This window comes from Sprattus sprattus (assembly GCF_963457725.1).
Source record: "Sprattus sprattus genome assembly, chromosome: 10".
NCBI classification, from domain to species: Eukaryota; Metazoa; Chordata; class Actinopteri; order Clupeiformes; family Clupeidae; genus Sprattus; species Sprattus sprattus.
In genome coordinates this window covers 16351038-16370749 of record NC_137908.1, presented here as the reverse complement: position 1 = coordinate 16370749, position 19712 = coordinate 16351038, and the positions used below count along the sequence as shown (strand labels likewise).

The 19712-nt window shown below is 41.8% G+C and overlaps 1 protein-coding gene across 1 annotated transcript in view; it reads right to left on the bottom strand.

Annotated features, from left to right (window-relative positions):
- Window positions 1-3621: 3621 nt before the first annotated feature.
- Window positions 3622-19712, bottom strand: part of LOC308371373 (metabotropic glutamate receptor 4-like) — a 175990-nt gene continuing 159899 nt past the window's right edge. The window contains exons 10-11 of the mRNA XM_080846240.1: window positions 10260-10506; window positions 3622-6344 (exon numbers count right to left, since the gene is read on the bottom strand). Coding sequence (XP_080702366.1) covers window positions 6295-6344; window positions 10260-10506 — 297 coding nt within the window. The 3' untranslated portion in view covers window positions 3622-6294. The remainder of the gene's footprint in view (window positions 6345-10259; window positions 10507-19712) is intronic.

The following is a 19712-nucleotide window of genomic DNA, read 5'->3' as shown; positions in this document are numbered from 1 at the left end:
AACTAGGGTGAATTTTCACCTATCATGAACAATTGTGCATTTTGTGATAAAAGCGTGAAATTTGGTACACATAAAGCCAAAGACAGTCTAAACATTTTTAGATATCGGGCCATCATGGATTTTCAACATGGCCGCCTTAGCAGCCAGTTTTCAAGATGGCTACCTGTGCAATTATTAGTTTTCAGATCAATTGTCTTATTATTATGCGATATAATATGAGGTTGATGATCTTGTCAGTTAAATTTAGCCATCACCCATCATACATAGTATTTGGAAGTTTTTACATTAAAAAACATATTTTAAATCAACAGAAATGGTGGCCATTATTAGCATGAAATTTGAATAGCAGTAAAGTTACGTATATTGCATATAATAAAGGAACTTGTAGATCGACTGGCAAACCTGGGCTTAAGTTTATCCTATGACCGTGTACTTCAACTGTCAACACAGATGGGTAACAACATCTGTTGGCATTATCATAAGAAAAAAAGTGGTATACCCTCCACAGTTGCACAGTCAGGTGTTAACCACTGCTGCTGTAGACAACATTGACTGTAGTCCGAGTTCGACTTCAGCTCTACTCCAGCATCCCTCCTATCATAGGAGTCCTATGTTGGGGAAGAGGCTGGCCGAAGACATCTTGTACTCTGTAAGGAACATTCCAAGAGCATTGGCCGCTTGTCAGAGTAATAGCCTGTAGCCAGCAATCTTGTGTGTCCCAGGTCCCAGAGTCAAGCGTTAAATCACTCATGAGAGATTGCACTTCTAGTCAGAGTATCAATGGTTGGGTAACACAAGGAAGATCATTGAAAACAAAATCACTGCAGATGAGGCTGTGAATACCTCATGGGCTGCCTTTCATGTTACCAGCCAAAAAGTAGAACCTTGTGTCATTTCTAACATTGCACTCCTTCCACTGTTTCAGGAAAGTGCTCACTCTGTGGCCATGATAAAGCATTCACTTGATTTCATCAGTAAAGCTGTGGAACACCTGAAATTCCAGTGACCACATTTGTCCAGCTTTTGTATGCCCTGGCCAAACAAATCCAGTTCAGCTGGCCTGATAGATATGGTAAAGAGAAATTGGTGGTTATTTTTGGTGGTTTGCATATTGAGATGGCAGTACTGAAAATGCTGGGGAACTGATTGCAGGAAAGTGGTTGGGTTGAAGCATTAGTTCAAGCTGACATTACATCTGTGGGGGTAGCTGACTCTTTCCTCAAAGCAGTCCATGTGTCTCGCACCAAGAGGCTCATCAAATCACTGCAGCAGCTCTGAAACTTTTGCAGTATCGGGCTTATAACCAGTATTGACAAACACAGACAGATGGGGTTCCTCTAAACATTGAAGCTTGGGGTCAACAGAGAGTGGGAAACACCCCATGATTTCAGTACCGGTACAATTGTGCTTGGGCTGGAGCTGCTAATGCTGGTCTTTGTTCGGTCGCTACGAGAGGCATCCTTGTCCATGTACCTTGATGCCCTCACAGAACTTGCCAAATGGTTTTATGCCATACTCATTACGCCAGTAGGATTGCAGTTCTCCTGAGAGACATGGATGAGCTCCCAAGGATACATCCAAGCATAGCTCAAGAATTCCATTCAAGCAACTTTACTGCCCCAAAGCTTAAAGGTGTTTTCCTCTATGTAATGCAACTGTGTCTCAAAAACTGAGCAGCAACTGGTCTCTCTGAAACAAGATATGCAGCTCTTTTCAAGGTTGTACATTGTTTGTCAGAGCAGAGATGGAAATCTTGAGGAGTTTTTTTGAGATTCAGGCGTGTTCCCCAGCACTGTCAGATGGGCTTGGTCTCCGCAAGGGTGCGAAGAGTGATCTTCGCTCATGTCTTGAAGATGTTCATAGTGCATGCACTGACAATCCCAAGGTTACCTGCACAGTTATAGATGGGGCAGCCACCGTCTAGATTTTAAAACCAAGTGCTGTAAAGACTGTTTATGAATATGCCCATGCCATCTTTATTCGGTATACATTGAGAAAGCTTAAAAAAGTGACCAGGCTTGATCTGGTGTTGGGCCGCTTCTTGTCTGACTCTTTGAAGGCAGCAACAACAGAAAAGCTTGGTAATGGTGTACAAAGACATGTGGTAGGTGCTGCAGCCACTCCAAGGAATTGGCTAAATATTCTCAGAGTAGACAGCAATAACAATGATTTGTTTACCTTCCCCTCCGATGCTCTGCTCTGATCTCTTCTCAATTTCTCCATGCACACACAAGGAAGCTGGCAGGGGAAAAAAACTGCATGGGCTCTCTTTCCAGAGCATACAAATGCCCTGTTAGAGCTGGTGTGGAAGGTTCACAAGGTAGCCTACTTCAAAGACCATCAATGTAATGACCAATATACTGCAGTGACGTGTGGCTGTGTGATGGGTTGACCTCTGCAGCTGATGGGTTGACCTCTGCAGCTGATGCTTTTGTGAAAGTCAGAAAGAAAGAGAATGCTTATATGACTCCGACAGCTTCAGCCAAGAAGTGCACCACATGTGAAGTGGCAGGCAATCATCGGCCCTCCAAGTCATTTCCCCCTATATGTGCGCTCACCCTGCAATTATGATACAGAATGAAGAACTATAGCTTCACATTGAGCCAATTCTACAATGGATATGACTAACTCAACTGACGACGGCAGCAACTCTGGCATTTTCTTTGGTGGCCTGCCTCATTACCTCCTTCCTGACTGCAGGTGCACAGGCCCAGGGAGAATCCTTAATGGTCATTCTGGACAATATGTCTAAATAATTGGAGAGGCTGGTTGACATGACTAATGACTCCAGCATCTACGGGCAATAGTGAGGTTTTAATCATGCCACCATTACTATCCATGACATCAGCGGATTGCTTCTCTCCTTTCCACTCATTAGTCACATAAAGGCAAGCATCAAGGGAGAAGCCATGTGATCTCAATTTTACAGTGAGAACTTACTCAAGTATGATCATCTGGCAAATATTCTGGTCATTGCAGTCACATCCCTAGGGGCACATCTCTGATAATGTTGTAAAAAAGGCTTACCATCTGGAAATGCTGAGTTAATGTAATATGCTCATACAACACTATTCTACCACTTTAAATCAAGAAATTGGAATCGGTTTAAATTTAACCGGTGTGTGAATATTCTCTCAAGTTTTCCTATGAATGTGATAAATGTAATTATTTTCGCTCTGTTATGGGTAGTTTGCTTACCAGGTCAATTTATGCCTTACATCAAGTAGACCTCAGTCTTCACAAATAACACACTAGTATGTTACCGCAAATAGTATCATGTAAATGGCTTTGCACAGAAGTGAAAAAGTATAAACAGAAATGGATTACAGAAGACACATGAACTCTCTGTGTGGTTTTGTGACTGTACTCTTATTTCTTGTGGCTGGACTTCTCTGGTTTGCCTTGTTGTACCTACATGTAGCCACAGTTCAGTAGTAATCACAACACTTTTAGACGTTTGGGTAAATGGGCAACTCATAAAGTACTTATATCATAAGTAAATGTGTGCCATTGATTATTCAAAATCATAACTTTCAATATGCTAACAGCCCTTCAGATACTTGTAAGGTTCATATTTATGTTGATGATGACACTACTAAAACATAACTCTGACCACCCAACTTGGTTTGGAAAACATTTTATTAGAAATATGTTCTTGTATAAAAACTGAACATGCTCCACATACTTTGTTTTTACTTTTTAACAAATACTTTTGTTCATCATACATTAGATACCCAGGCACTGCTTCATTTTTACTTGTTTCGTTTATTTTTTATTTTATTTTCAGTTTTTAAGCTGTCAGGACAAAACGCAAACATTACCAATCCATTTAGTAACATACATGAACTTGTCATTTAGTTTTGGTCAGCACTAACAAGTTTTGCTTTGCAACACAAATATTCAGCTGAAACAAATGTTGGAGTAAAACAGAAGCAGCAAGTCATTGAATTTACATCACAAACAACCAATATTTTCTGAAAGGAGAACCAAAAAACAAGACCATTCAATTTTGAATCGCAACAGCTGTTTCTATTTTAGCAAATAGCTGACAGACATTACACATGAATCAATCATATTCTGCACACTCGCACCTGTTTGTCCCTTCTGAAGCTTCCTGAATCATTGATATACGTACCCTATACAATCTGTCTTTTCACTGAATGAGGCTGACTGAGTCAAAGTGGACAGCAGTGAAAATATCCAATTCTCATTCCTACGGGCAGGCTTTCCCCACTACTCAGTATAAAATTGCTGGTGCTCACCTTAGCAACTGTGCTTGTTCTTGCTGTCTGAGTGTTGTTAATTGTTTCAGTGGTGTTTGTCAGGGGCCGAGACAAGTTTGTGAATCCAAGGCAGTTATCATAGCCACCATGTCATTGTGCCTTTTGTGGGCTGTATATTGTAACACTTTTGGGACACTTTTTGTCATGTTTGCCTTACATATTCTGCCCTTGTGCTTTCCTTTGGCCCATTTCCACTATGGGGTGAAAAACCTCTGACTTTTTTTGTTTCTATCTCTGAGGCTGGACCAGGGCCGTGGCCCAAATAGCCTCAGTTCGGTCCTGGAGAGGGCAACAGATAGGTAGCGTAAAAACAGATGGGTAGCATTAGTTTAAGTTGCCTAGCAGCGTAAATCACTTGGCTTGTATCTGTAAAGAAAAACTATGGCCGCATAAGTCCAAACTACTCAAAGGAATCAAGGACAACGTTTCACGGATGGCATGTTTTTCAACAATTTCAACAGATGTTTAAATGTCGTTTTAATTTAGGTTACGTGTGCTCATGTAGAAGTTTTGAGCGTTTATGTTCTCTGTTTGCAAATGTCCCCGATAAGACAACCAAAGACTATAGAGCAGCGCAAAATGGTCTAGAATCTTTGATTACTACTCTATGGAACTAACGGAAACAGAAAACCGTGGCCATTCACCGGTGCTTAAGCCCGAGGCAAAGCCTGGAGTTGATCCTGGTCTTAAATGGAAAAAGGCCATTAGGCTACTGGTCTTGTGCTTTGCTGAGTTTGGTGAATTTATACTGACCTTTGCTGATTCTGTGCTGTCTACTGGTTGAAGTGAGATGCTCATTTCTTTTATAGGCCGTTCCTATCCTAAGTGGCCACTAACCTCTCATGAAAACAGTGTCCATTAGTGAAAATGTCAGCGTATTCACCTGCTATGAGCTGTGATGAGGTTATTGTTTGCTTGTTTTCTTTTTTATTCTTAGTGACACCTCTCTGCAGTGTCATAAAGCTGTGTTTGATATGTTTGTACCTTTGAAAGGGGCTGCTATTAACAATAACTACTCTGCAATGTCTGTATGGTCTACTTACTTGTGCTAACTGTTGCCAGTGGAAATGAAAGTCTCGCAGCCATCTCTGCAAAACCAAAGGCCTACTCACGTTTATGATGAAGGGTCACTCAAGCATATATAAACTCAGAACCGTCACTTAACCAGGTTCATTTCACCAACAACAGACCAAATAGTGGTAGCCTACTGCAATGACACAGCAACAGTTTGAATGCATTCCACTTTTTTTTTTCTTCTTCTTTTTTTTTTTTTTTAACAACACAACACAGGGATGTTCAAACCAACATGCTCAACATCTGTAAACATTGACAAAATGTGTTTTTGCTCCGATCGTTCACATTGTTTCCACACATTAGGGGAGGAGTCAGGAGAATTTTGCTCAGTCGTCATCACATGATTGCGATTCCTTATCTCCACAGAGCTGCTCTTTCTCTTTGGGGTACATACACACTAACCCTGATTCCAACAGTCAACATTTGTGTTTCTCCCAACTTACCCACCACAATATCTAAAAAGCATCAAAAGGCAATGCTTGATGCTCAGTGGTCGATCAGCAGACCACAAGACTGCACAAACCTGTAGAGTTTTGAACTGAAAGCAGAACACTAGTTGAGGAGGGCCCACAGCTGATAAAGCAGATTTCCTAGAAGAAAAAAGCAGTCCATCTGGAGAGATCCTCCCTTTCTGTCTGCTCGTGAAATTACTGTGCACATGTTCACACACACACACACACACACACACACACACACACACATACACAAAAAAACACTAATGTGAAACTGCCATACTGAAGCTTACATTCCAAGTCTTGGACAAGTTTTTCTGGCCTTTTTGGACAAGCCCACACTTCAGTCGATGATCGTTCAGAAAGCCATCACCAGAGAAGTCCATGGGATGCCAATTTATTCTATCTCTTTACCAGTTGGACAGCCTAAAAATGAAGAGCTGCTCTCTGTGAAGTCAATCTGTTGTGCGCGGTGGGGATCCTCCTCAGAGTGCATGATTACTGTAGCTTATGTATGTCTGTTTGGAACCAAAGGCTGAGAGAGAGAGAGAAGGAGGAGGAGGAGGAAGAGAAGAAGAAGAAGAGTGTTCATAAGAAAGAAATTAAAACATAGCTGGACAAAGCTACTGTAACTATGAATTAAAGAGATATGATAACTGCATGCTACGTTATAGCACGGTGCAAATAAATTGATGGTGTTCATAGCAAAATCTTCTGATATTTGAAGAATTCATTTCCAACATTCTCATTCTTCAAATAAGTCGAGGCAATGAGTTTATAGTCACAACTGTTCATTTTCATCATAGTGCATAACAGTAAGCTAAAACTTAGCCTGACGATGTCATACTCATAATTCTAGTCAGAATATGAGTCTGATACTGCTCCAATGGGCTGTGATTATGTGGCGTGTTTCAATGAACCAGCAAAGAAAAATGCCTCTTTGCTCAATTGGATATACCTAGAACCGTAGCATGACAGAGAAACGTAGCATGACCATTGGGGCCAGCTGATACATTAAACTTTTACCGGATCCCGTAGGAAGGACGGCAAAAACATCTTTTCGATCGACAAATACTAGCGTGTCTCTGTTCCTCTTTCAAAATGAATGTGCTGTCAATGTCTTCTAAAACAGACTTGAATCACCAAATTTTTGCTCTCCAGCGGCAGCCATGTTTGTTGAATACGAATTCAACCCAAGCGTTGATACGGTTGATCATCTGTCCATCATCGTATAAAGCCCGCCCTGACAATTTGATTGGTCAGATCAGTTTCTGAAATCTGATAATTTCTCCCCAATGGAGCAAAGCCAGACCACAAATGTTGTGGGTGGGGCTAAATTCTGTCTGGTATCCAGGCTAGCTAAAACTAGATTTAAATTGGGATTGATAGAACGCGATCATTTAATAGGCAGACAGCTCTTTCTCCCTATTTATTGGCTATAGGCTGTTGTCATGGATGCCAATTCACTCTCACCAGTCACCTAATAGGCACTTTCTATCAGTCATCGCCTAGCTACGGAACAGGACATCTCTGTATTCAACCCATTTGTTTTCAGAGGACAGAACCTCATTAAATTGTGATGGAATGGGCTAAATTGCCATTCCCTACCACACTTAGAATAAATAGGCCTGTACACTTGTTTAACACTCTAAGGTCCAAGGCCTTTTAGACTTTTCTAAGTTGTCTGACATGCCTTGATGTTTTTGTACATTTTGCTTAACTAAAAACATTGATGCACAAATGGAATATATGATTCTATTCTAGAAGACCTCAGCAATAATATTAGAAAAGGGTTCAATGTTTCCGTGGTTGTTCTTTTTATGTCTCTAAGACGAAAACTCAAAAATAAAAATATCCCGGACGAGGGATATAGACCTTTTAGTGTTAACCTCACAATTTGCCTTATCACAATCATTTTGTCTATTTCCTCCCTCATAATTAATACTATTTGCAATGGTTGGGGCTAATTACCCTACTGTTTACAGATCATACCCATTTTGTCAACCAGCTTATTAAGGCAGAGGTAATACTTGTTAAGGGGTTAAAATGATGCGTAAAGCCATTAATATGGAGTCCACTTAAATGCAGACAAAAGCAAGCATAATTGTGTATTTCAGTCACTTACCAGCAAAGTACCAGGATCACAGCAAGGTGACCACTAATGACGAAAGGGCTGTTTCATGCCAGTCTTTCACATGCTAATGTAGCACTTCATTAGGCCTCTTAGTCGCATGCATTTCAACACTAACAAGAAAAAGCTTAGGCTCATCATTTTGTAAATGCATTAACATGGAGTGAGTTACCTTTGCATGCAATTGCATCATCCTTCCCCATTCTGGTCCACGTCTGAGCTGTTATTATCTCACCAGCCCAACTGAAATGCCACTGGCCTTTTTTCAGACTTCTGAGGGCTTTTACCCACAGAGCCCCAAGGAGGGCAGTTGAAATCTTAAAACAAGACGTGGTGCATGTCTCCCCCTGGCTGCCAGGAGCAGACGCTCCAAATTAAGCTCCCTGTGACCCCCTATCCTCCCATCTCTAGATATCTGTGTTGCTGCAATCAAACCCACCTCCACAAGCATCCCCTGCTTGCCTGGTCACATCTGCAAGTCGCAGTAGATATATCTGAATGAGCCTCAGTCGCTGACAGGCAAAAGTATTTTGGGGGAATCGCAAGCGAAGAATTGTATTTCCCCCCTGTGCTTCGTGTCCCCAATGGCAATGACAAATGAACCTTATTTAAATATTCATGTGCAGAGAGCTGCCTTTGAACAATAGACGGTTCCGGGAGAATTGGTGCTGGCAATCCAATCTGTCTCCCTGTTCTCCCCCTATTGTCACCATGGGCTCCATTAGAGCAAATCTCCCAGTTTTGTCACGACTGGAAGCTGATTATGGGGAAAGCCATGGTTATAGGCTTGGTCAGATTCTGATGTTATGTCCTCCATCAATGACAATCACTCTGCATTCACTGAGCTGTCTTAAAGCCGGAATGCACATCTGCGTGAGGTAAGGCGACTGACTGGCATACTAAAGTATCCCAGAGCCTCCAGTCCTCAAGAAACGTAAAAAAAAAACCCAACCTTTATATCATGTTCCCAATTCTCATCACATCCAGGGAGATTGCTCTGGATCCTACAAAATGTCCGTCCGGGGGGTGGGGGTTTCGGGACATGTTTTCCCCCTTCCCTCAAGTAAAGAAGTCGGGCAAGGTCTCAGCACCGTTTCTGAGTTTGCCTCCAAACATGTGGAGCGTATCTCTTTTTTCCAGACACAAGTGCTTTTTCGCGACACGTAAAAAAGAAAAAAATGAAGCAGGTTGGGTGCGCATGTTTGCATAATCACCCAGGCAGCCCCTGCTGACTCAGCCGCTAAAGTTTATTATTTACTGCAGTCACACAAGAGCCTGGAGGTCCCTGATACCAGCAAGCATGGTAAACTGGTTTTAAATAAGTGTGTGCTGGACACTGAGAGTTAAAGGGTTGCACTGAGAAGAAACTAACTAAACTCTCTCCATTATGCGCTCAACACTCTCAATGTATGTTGCCCACACATACAAAAAAAGGGCTGATTGTGTTGACATTATAAACGTACCTTTTTTCAGAAAGTTTTATGCAAATATGCTTACTGTGCCCCCGTGTCAACTGGGTTTGATTGACAGCAGCAATATGTTTAGCAAAGAAGTGATTTCCTGCCTGATAAGAATGTTGTGGTGTTAATGCAGATTTGTCATTTTCCTGCTATACTCAGAGGCCTTGGACATTGATAACCCCTCGCAGCAGACTCCAACATGTTTACCCAGAAATCCCTGATCCTTAAACAATTCAAGGTATTGAGGATTGTTTAATGCTTCTGCCTGATGTGCAAAATTGACTGCAATTTCAAGGGATGGAAGAAACAGGGCAGCTAATTTCCGAAAGCCACTGGGGTGTAAAATAACAGTGCATGCTGGATAAATAATGATGCGGAACTTCGTTATAGCGGTTCAGGCGGCCATGGCCTTTTAGTACATTGACTTATGACTCCTGAGGCTTAGTGTGCAGAAGAAATAAACTCTGCTAAGCAGTGTACTCCTGCTCCCCATGACTAGCACCCAGTGACCTGCATCAGTCGACCTTCTCTGCATCCAGGAGTTATCCACCGGGCAGCATTCTTACCATAGCTAGGCTGTTAGCTCAAGGGATGGGGTGCACTCCACGCTAAAGCATTAGCACAGATTCACTCATTCCATGAGGTCACATCACCTTTTGGCAATGTGAACTTGGGTAATTCATAATGATGGCCAAGTCATGCGAGGTGATGAAGCCATTATGCAAAGATTATTAATGCACTATGATGCTCATGCACCAGACACAAGGCACTCAATGCACAGAGTGGATATAGGGCGTTGGCTTTACCTTCCTCTGCCTGCGGCTCAGTTAAGAGGGGGCTGCTACTCAGAGGGAATCACCTTGTGTCTCCAGGTTGTGGCAGAGCTCGGTGCGGGCCTCGCCGTTGGGGCGCAGGCTGGCTTTGGGGTTGAACTTGTTGGACATGGTGGCGGCGGTCACCACCGCCTTCAGGCTGCGCGTGCGCTTGGGCACGTTCTGCTCCGGGTGGAGCAGCACTACGTACACCTTGGGCATATAGAGGAGCCCCAGGGACACGGAGGCACTCAGGCTCACGGAGATGGTCAGCGTGGTGGTCTGGATGTACATCTGCAACAGACAGAACAAACACAGCAGACAGGGTGAGAACCAAAGTCACTGTCACACTTATCCCTGTGCCATTGTACAATGTACCTTACACACCTCACATAAGGTCAGTTTGAAAGACGACATACAACTCATAAGACACCACAAGGACAGAGTGTGCAGACAATATGGAGGGGAAATAATTTGCCTGTCGTGCTCTGCTTTTCAGGGATACATAAAGCACCAAGCAAATTTAGAATTTATCAGTTCTATCTATAGGATTTATTTTTTTCCGTCTGTGATTTCCCACAGAATGAAGAAATGACAGTTTGAGGTGAAGGCCTATGTATACGCTTTGTGTACTGTGCATACCAAGCACTGGAGTAAAAAAAGAGTGAAGAGACCCATACCCCAGAGGACAAGGTAAAAAAAAAAAAGAAGGATACCCAGTGTCTTCCAATTCTGCATTATGCTCTGGTAAGCTCATTTAGCTTCTCAGCAGGGCCTGTGAAATCATGCTTCTGCATATGAAGAAGTTTACAATGTCAATAAAAATGACTTTCATTAGTCTATCTGGAACGGCTGTTTGCAGGGGGGAGAGAGAGAGAAGAATGGCCATAAAACAAACAACAAATCAAAGTGTGGCATCCTGCCCTTCAGCTTGTTTGTTTTATGTGCTGATAGAGCTGCAGTAACAACAGATTACAATGGACCATTCCAAGCCTGCTTGTAAATAAAGCTAAATTAATCTCCTAACTGTATAATTTCTGTCTCCTAAAATTACACCTGGGCTCAATTCAGTTTCATGCAGCATCTTGTTGTAATTAACGGACTGACTTTTGCTCATGGCTGGGTTTTCGAAAACAGGGAGTTGTTTTGCATTCAGCTTCAGTGAGTCTTCTCACAAAAAACACCCTACTGCTGTGCTTTCCCTTTAACAAAGATACAACATTAGCCATGTTCCTCCAAAACACTGACATCTCAAGTCTCTGATTCAGCAATAAAGAGAGGCAAGAAACCTTACACCTGGCTCCCCTTCGCTGTTTGCACTCCATTTTCATTGATCCTTTAGCCAGGCGTGGCGCCGCAATCAAAAACTGCAGAATTGAAGTGAGATGGACAGTTTGAGGGATCAACTATGAATCGATGCAAAATGTCTGACTGTTCTCACTTCCGCCACTCCAGGACTGACCCAGAAAATGTCTGCCTATGTCTTTACTCAAACAGGTCAGTTACTTCTCATAATCAAACTGTGTCATCATGCAACTTCTTCTCAAGGCCGTATTTCTTAATTTCATTTTCACATTTAGCTTACTGAAAATGTTGCACAAGGGAAAAACAAATTTACTCCACAACAATATGTTTTATATAAAATATATATATTTCATATATATATAAAAGAAAGTTCTAGCTCCCCTCACTAACCACAATCCACAACATCCCCAGTTGTTTTCAAAGGTATGGATCAATGCCATATAATACTTCAGACATGACATCTGGTTATTTGTCATTATTCACTGTGATTAGGGTTGACTCAGCACATCAGCAAGAGCTCCATCTAGTTACAACACAACCTCCTACTATAGCAGAGCTGGACAGAAGGTGTGTGTCGCTAATCGCTCCCTTTTAGATATAACTGATGCTCAATCTCTGCACCCAAGACAAATTATTTTATGAAGAGCTCCACCCTGCATTACACACAGCTTCTGCTTCAGGGGCTCTCATACAAGTGATGTCAATTCAATATGGGCTCCATCCATAAGTCATAGTTAAACAACTGATAACGTCAATATGCTCCATTTCGGAGGCTAATGTACTGCTGGGAAATGTTGTAGAGACTGGTGTGGAGACCCACACCTCCTTAACATTATTGTTCAGCTGAGACCACCACAGATGCAAAGCTAATCTAAAAAATAATGAAAGCGTTCAAAATCAGCAATTAAATGGTGAATACTCTTTACCCAGTTCAGTCAAATAATCCATAGACCAACATAGCCCTGACAGGATTTAATGACTTCTCAATAGACAACCAGTCCTGGATAGATGAACCGCTTCTTTTGGCTCTCTGGGAAAAAAAAGAATTGATTTGGTCTGCGCCCTTAAATTCACCCTTAATGTTCTTGCACCTGGAGCTGCATTCGAGCATGTGGGTGAGGAATAGGTAAGCTGCCTTGCGTCCTGCACGTACAGAAAGCAGGGCCTTATTAAGGGTACTGCCGCAGGCAATGTAGGTTCAGCCACCAAATTTGCAAACTAATGAGAGAGCAAGAACTACGAAGGAGCAGGAGACTGAACCGGAAAGGCCATGGAGGTTCCGTCTTGATGAAAAGAGCGAAACAAATGATGCTATGCCTGGGGCGATGTGGCGTTTACAAGGGACACATTTGAAAGGTAATGTTTTTTGAGGTGTTTTGAACAAATGCCAAGCCCCAACCAAGGAACAAGTATCTCTGATGGACCTGCCAAATCTATTCTCAAAGGCTCAATTACAGCACTAGCAGTTAAGACATTCTACAGGAGATTCCACAGAATCCAAAATCAGGCCATGCAAATGATGTCTGGAAGGATAAAACCGGCAGAAATAGGGGACTTTGTTGAATATAGAAATAGCAAGTCATCACAGGCTTGCCGTAAAGTGGAGCATGGAGGAAATGTCAAGATAATGACTAGCCACCATATGTAAGGCTCTAGAGCGGCCCCAAGAGAGCCTGAGAGTGAGCTTGCCTGCTAGAGCACGTCCAAAAATAAGACCAAGTCCCATTTATCAGACCAGGCCGCATACACTTTCAGATCCGGCGATCCACGCAAAGAGATTGAGCGGGATATGAAATGATTAACCCCTTCAGTATTTTAGAATTAGCGTTTTCTCTGAATGGTGTAAATAATGGGCATTCTACAAAAACTAATTTACATTAAATTCCTTCATTCAGATAGCCTGGATACCAGCCCAAACCCTGCCCACAAAAATTTTGGTCAGGGAGATTTGGTCTGGCTCTGAGCTAGTTGGGAGAGCGTTTCATCGGACGGATAAAGCTGGACCAATCAAATTGTCAGGGCGGGCTTTATATGATGATGGACAGATTATCAAGCGGTAGATTCAAAATCCTCTCAAGATGGCGGCGTATCCGGCTTGTAAGTGGGACATATTTTATGTAAATTATGCTATCTACACGACTTTTTTATGTCTTCATTGACCTGGTTAGTTGTATATGTGCAACACGAATGTTGCCGAGGATTGTATGTCTTAACTGAAGCGCTCTAGACCATTATTGTTAGGTCATTGCTAACGCTTACACCACAAATCCTTGCTGCTAATTAGTAACGTGAGCAGGCATATCTCAACAGATATTGATATCGCATTCATTTTGAAAAAGGAACAGAGAAACGCGATCAAGGCATTTGTCGATCGAAAAGATGTTTTTGCCGTCCTTCCTACGGGATCAGGTTAAAGTTTTAATATATCAGGTCATACTACGTTGCTCTGATTGGTTCTAGGTATCCAATTGAGCGGAGGCATTTTTTCCCCCTGGTTCGTTGAAACACGCCCCATAATCACAGACCAATAGTTCAGTATCAGACTCATATTCTGACTAGAATTATGAGTATGACATCGTCAGGCTATCATTCAGATGCACTATCCAGCAGAGGCAACATTCCAGCGTGACTGAAACATGGTCAACTAGATCTTTGTCATTCTCACAGTGCAGTTGAAACCACTTGATGCATTTGTATGCAGAATAAACCCATTTGATGCAAGAGGAACAACCACTTACAAAATTCATACAGAATTAAATCAAATTAATTAAATGGGTATATCTGATCAGGTGATTTGGTCAAGACTTGAGAAATCCAACAAAACTGGACATAACTCAATGACCATTCCTTCAACACATTAAAGATGAGCCTGAAAGGAGTCTTTGCAACACAGATCCCAAGACCAGTGAAGAGCTTTTGTAGTACTGTCCACTCCAGCCCTCTCTGGCCTTGCAGAGGTTAATATGCACAGCACTGAGGGACACTGTAGCTACAGACAGCAATGGGATCGCAGTTATGTTGCATTCAACATGTCTGTCTCAGTACCATGCTGAGGTAATCTCTTTTGCTGGTCACCAAGCCTGGCTCCGCTCATCTGTTGCTCCCAGCTCAGAATTTGTTGGTATTATAGAATTTGCTAAATGAAAATAAAGCGACCAGTGATGGTGGCTAAGTTTGATGAAGTTGAAGTGACGCGTTCATTAGAAATGCGGTTACAACACCGGTGGCAGGCAAGCAAGAGGAACTGCAAGAGGAACTGCCACAAACAGTAGTAGCAACGCTAGCAAGAAGAATGTAAACATATTCATCAAGGGCAAACACATTGCTACTTACGACCAACAGGATTTGGGGAAAGGATAATATGTCAGTAGGTAGTGCAGCAGTCCTATAGTGGTCAATGCCGATTAGTTAATGACAGGTTTCAACATTACCCCCAAAGTCTACGCCTATCAAGATGCAATGACTGAAAACAATCCCCAGTGCAGTATGGCCAGACCCTTTACATGAAGTTAATTGTGAACCTGGACTGTGACTAAAACAGTATCTGATGTATTTGCATAAGATTTTACGTAAACAGAATGGAAAGATTTTTAGAAGACTTTAGCATCAGGCACTGAGAAACTAGGAATTCCAAGCCAAGTGAAAGCTATTCGACTGATCAGCTGAACGTTTTAACATAGACAAACACTAGGCATGAACTAGTGCCACTGCCCTCTCTTTACTAGTGCTAAGACAATAATTAGATTGTCAACGTTACAATGGCGAGCAGGACATTTTCCCTTTTCCAAGTGAACCATTGAGGGGGGCGTAATGGCAGTGTGCTTGGTGCGGGGGAGTGCGGTTTGAGAGGAGCACAATGCAACGAGCAGCCACTTGCCCTAGGAGTCCATTATTACACACTCCCTCCCCAGCTTCCCTGTCAAGTGAGCACTGATTTAGAGCACCTCTCCAGGTGACCAGATGCGAGATTGATTCCACCACCAAGCACAGGGCTCTGTGATCAAACACAATAGATAGGCCAGATGTCCCCCATTTAAATGATGCAGCTAGCCTCCCGGGGGGGCATCCATTATATTTATCTTGACGCAGAATGACAAATAAATGACAGCATGTCGCCTGTTGATGCAGAGGCTCACTGTAATCTGCTGATGAGCACATGGGCGGACAGGGGAGGTAAATCAGAGTCCGATGGATGGGAGGCAAATAATTGCAGTAAATGATGTGTCATCGCACATCTCTCAGGCTTTGTTGTGCTTGTCAGAGGCACTGATCGGGAGAAAGTCTGCTTTCATATGCTAATCCCCCCTTTTAATAAAAGAAAAAGTCTCTGCATACTGTTAGTGTGTAATTTTGTTTACAGTAGTGGGGTGGAGGTGGAGAATTGCACATTCACCTGCTCATGATTACTCACAAACACAAAAGACAAGATGGTTTTTTTGTAATTACTTCAGAGCACTGATAAATACGACATCATCCCATCAAACATCACTGCTTTTGTACCGTAATGTTTTGCTGAAGATAATCATCTTGTTCAATTAAGTCCTTACCAAGTAAAACTATTATTTGTTTAAGTTTTTAAATATGTCTTGCTCTCTACAAAAAGAATACATTCTAAAGAAATAATGTGTGGGCCAATAAACTTTTTTTTATTTACTGGAAAATATCACAGTCTTAACAGAGTAGTACTCAACAAAGTAGTGTATGCTTTGGCTCCCTCTGGTCTCTGTCACAGTACATTCTGCTATACAGGGGGAAACAAAGGCAAGACACCTTAGAATTCCAAAGGGACAAGGAGATAGAGGCTATTCTGCCAATAGGGATAGAGTCCGTTTACTCACAGCCATAACAGTCAGCAAGGTAATGAGTCCCAGGCTACTTGATAGGACGTACGTTCTGCAGTATTTTACACCACAAAGTGTACTGGCAAGTCAAAACAGTTTTCACAGCACAGCTGGATGTATCCTGGAATATTGGAGATTTTGGAATCAACATGCAGCTTCAGCACATCTGTTCTGTCAATACTCAATCTCCTTATCATGCAATGCTTGACAGGAGAATCCTGTTGAGTGTGCACTTTATGTACCAACAGGAGACACTTGCTATGTTTCGGAATGGTCCCTCACCCACTGTATAGTGAATAACCCATTCTGTAGCGCTGTTCAAATTCTCAACTGTATATTTTATTCAGTGTAATGTAAAATTCCCTCACGCGCCACAAATTGTAATGTACAGACAATGTACTGAGCCCGTCCGCCTTCCTCCAGTATACCACAATTCACTGCAAGGTGAATGAACTGAAGAAGAAGACTAGATATTCCTAAGTTGACATGTTATTCACCAGTTGAATATGCTTTAATGATGTAGGATACTTTAAGTGAAGCTATGTCTGATAACATTTAGAATAGCATCCACCTCAAATGGTTTCAGTTTAATTGTATGTTGTACTATACTTTGTATAGACTTGTAAGTCTTTGACTCGTACACAGAAAAGGAAATCAAGAAAACATTCTGAATGACTGATGAAACGAAAGCCGAAAGACACTTGAAAGACACTTTCATGAAAAACATGAAAAACGTAGACTGTAGATTTTAGCTACATATCACATATGTTGCCTTGTAATGTTATTTTTATTCAGTTATATTCCCATGTTAATGTTACTTAATGTCTGATTCCCTACCTAGTGAACTAAATAGATTTGTCTATACAGTGAGTGAGTGAGTGAGTGAGTGAGTAAGTGAGGGAGGGGACAACCGGAAAACCAGAACACAGTCACTGTCACTCCTGTAATGTTTTTCATTAATGTGTTGATGTAAAATAAACTAGGAAATTAATCCAAAATAGTACAGCAAGTATGATAAAATAATAGTATACTTTCAGTCTGAGATCAGTTGTGAAGGTGATCCAATGTTATCTTTTACCAACAGAAAAGGAAGACAGATGGAACAACTAGAAAATGCACGCTACAGCTTTACATGTTTACAAACAACATTCAGAAAAAGTAATTTTAATGTCAGGCACCTATGTTAGACACCCTTTTAAAGCTGATGATCGTATACACCATTTCTTACCGATCTCGTACTCCTCATACTATAAAAATGCATATACATCTAATCTTTCATTCTCTGACTTTTATTGATTTATACTGCTGTCCATACTGGATGCCCCCCCCCCCCACGTCTAGTTTTGCAGCTGAAAGTTTTCCATTGCATATGCTCCAACAGGCCTTCAACTACACCCGCAAGCCTCTGACTGTGGTGTTCTTTGTGATAGTAATACAAAAATAAATGTTTAAAATAAATGTAATTACTTTCTAATATTTAGCTAAGACATTTCACATTTTGAAATCTCAGATGAAGAGCATCAAGATTAAAATAACTACTCTGTCAAACCTCACAGAATGAATTCCTCACGGTTGATGATGAAACGCCAGAACCATAGGTTCTTCTTACCGAAGCAAAAGCTAATTAAATAACTTCTAATAAAATTTAGAAGAAAGGGGGAACCTCTTATCTTAAGCCTCTGAAAGAGAATGTTCCAGGTTTTCAATTAAGCAAGTTATGCAGGGTTTAGTGGAATGTGAGCAGAAATGGAATGAGGCCTTTTTAAGGACATTCTCTAGTCTCTTTCCTGTTTTGTTATTCCAAGCCACGCTAGATAATGGATTACATCATCTACAAAAAGCTGATGCTCCCATCTCAACTCTACTTTAGAATTCCCTTTCATCTTAGAAGGACAGCTAAGGGAGAAAATGCTTTGGTTTCCAGACCGCTGTGTCTATTCAATTTGCCTTGACAATGCAATATTGTAATAATGCATCACTAATATTCTTGTGATCCTTGCTCACAAAAGTGCAGTTTAATGAAGGTTTTGCAGCTTTATCAGTACTTCCTGTATAACTCAGGTTGCGACGCTAGGCATACCAGGAACATGTGGAATGGTGCAATATATTTCTTCCATTTTAAAGACACCTCCTGCACTGCAGATGTTAAAGGACACATCCAGAAATGTGGTGTAATTTTTCTGAATTGACTAGCACTGACACATCACCCTAGTCATCTCCACTGTAGAATAGTGTGGAAAAGTGTTGTGTAATAATACAATACACTTTCAGCTTGCTGGTGCATTTTAAACCCACACCTGCCAGGACCCCAATAGCAGCTCTTTTCCCTTCAGTTAAGTGAGAACCTTCTACTGTATCGGTCACATAAGGTTAATTTAAGTGAGAACCTTCTACCGTACCGGTCACATTAGGTTCTTTAAAGTGAGAACCTTCTACTGTATCAGTCACATCAAGTTCACTGATGCTGTGGAAAAGGGAACAGCATGATGCTGCTGCTGTGGCCTGTTGTCCTCTTTTGCCTTCTCACTTTGTGTAACGTATGTACCTGCAGCCGTGTGAGCAAAGCTACAACTCCAACTGCTGCATCTGCTGCACGACTATCGTTTGGCAGACATCTTCTAATATCTCCATCTGTGCCACCTTCACATTACAGTTTATTTGCTAGGCAGTGCTATCCTTGCTGTTTTCATCTGTTTGCACAAACACAGTAAGGAAGACCAAGCCTGTCACATTTTGCTGCTAATTTTAGGGGCAGAGTCAACATTGGAACAGTTTTAACACTTAGCCATATGGTTAAGATCATTTGAAAAGGACCACAATAAAACTTCTCCCAAACAGAACAACAGAAGGAGCATATCTAGATCATTGAAAAATCACTACAATAAAACTTCTCCCAAACAGAACAACAGAAGGAGCATATCTAGATCATTGAAAAATCACTATTTAACTCCCCCCCCCCAGATCCAAGTGTAACAGCGAAAGCATTTACCTCATGTAATACGTCACATACCCCAGCAGGTGCTTCAGCAATCCTGACTCAGCTTTCACGCAAGGTGGATGCACGCCTAGTTTTGAAGCTAGAGCTCTTCACATCCAGCTTCTTATTTGCCAATTTTACCCCCATTCCTATGCCTCCCCCATCCCCACCCCAATCCCCCACCATTTCCAGCCCCCCTACTAACATTCTTCCCACAGCTGCATTGCAGTGCCGCATGGCAGTGCCCTGGTCCATTCTTATCCTCCTCAGCCACCTTAGCTTACCTCCCTCCACTGCACCTCCTAGGTTTTGAGCCTCCTCCCAGGGTCTCACATATAGGACAAGAGTTCAAGTTTTGTATTTATTAACATTGTCTT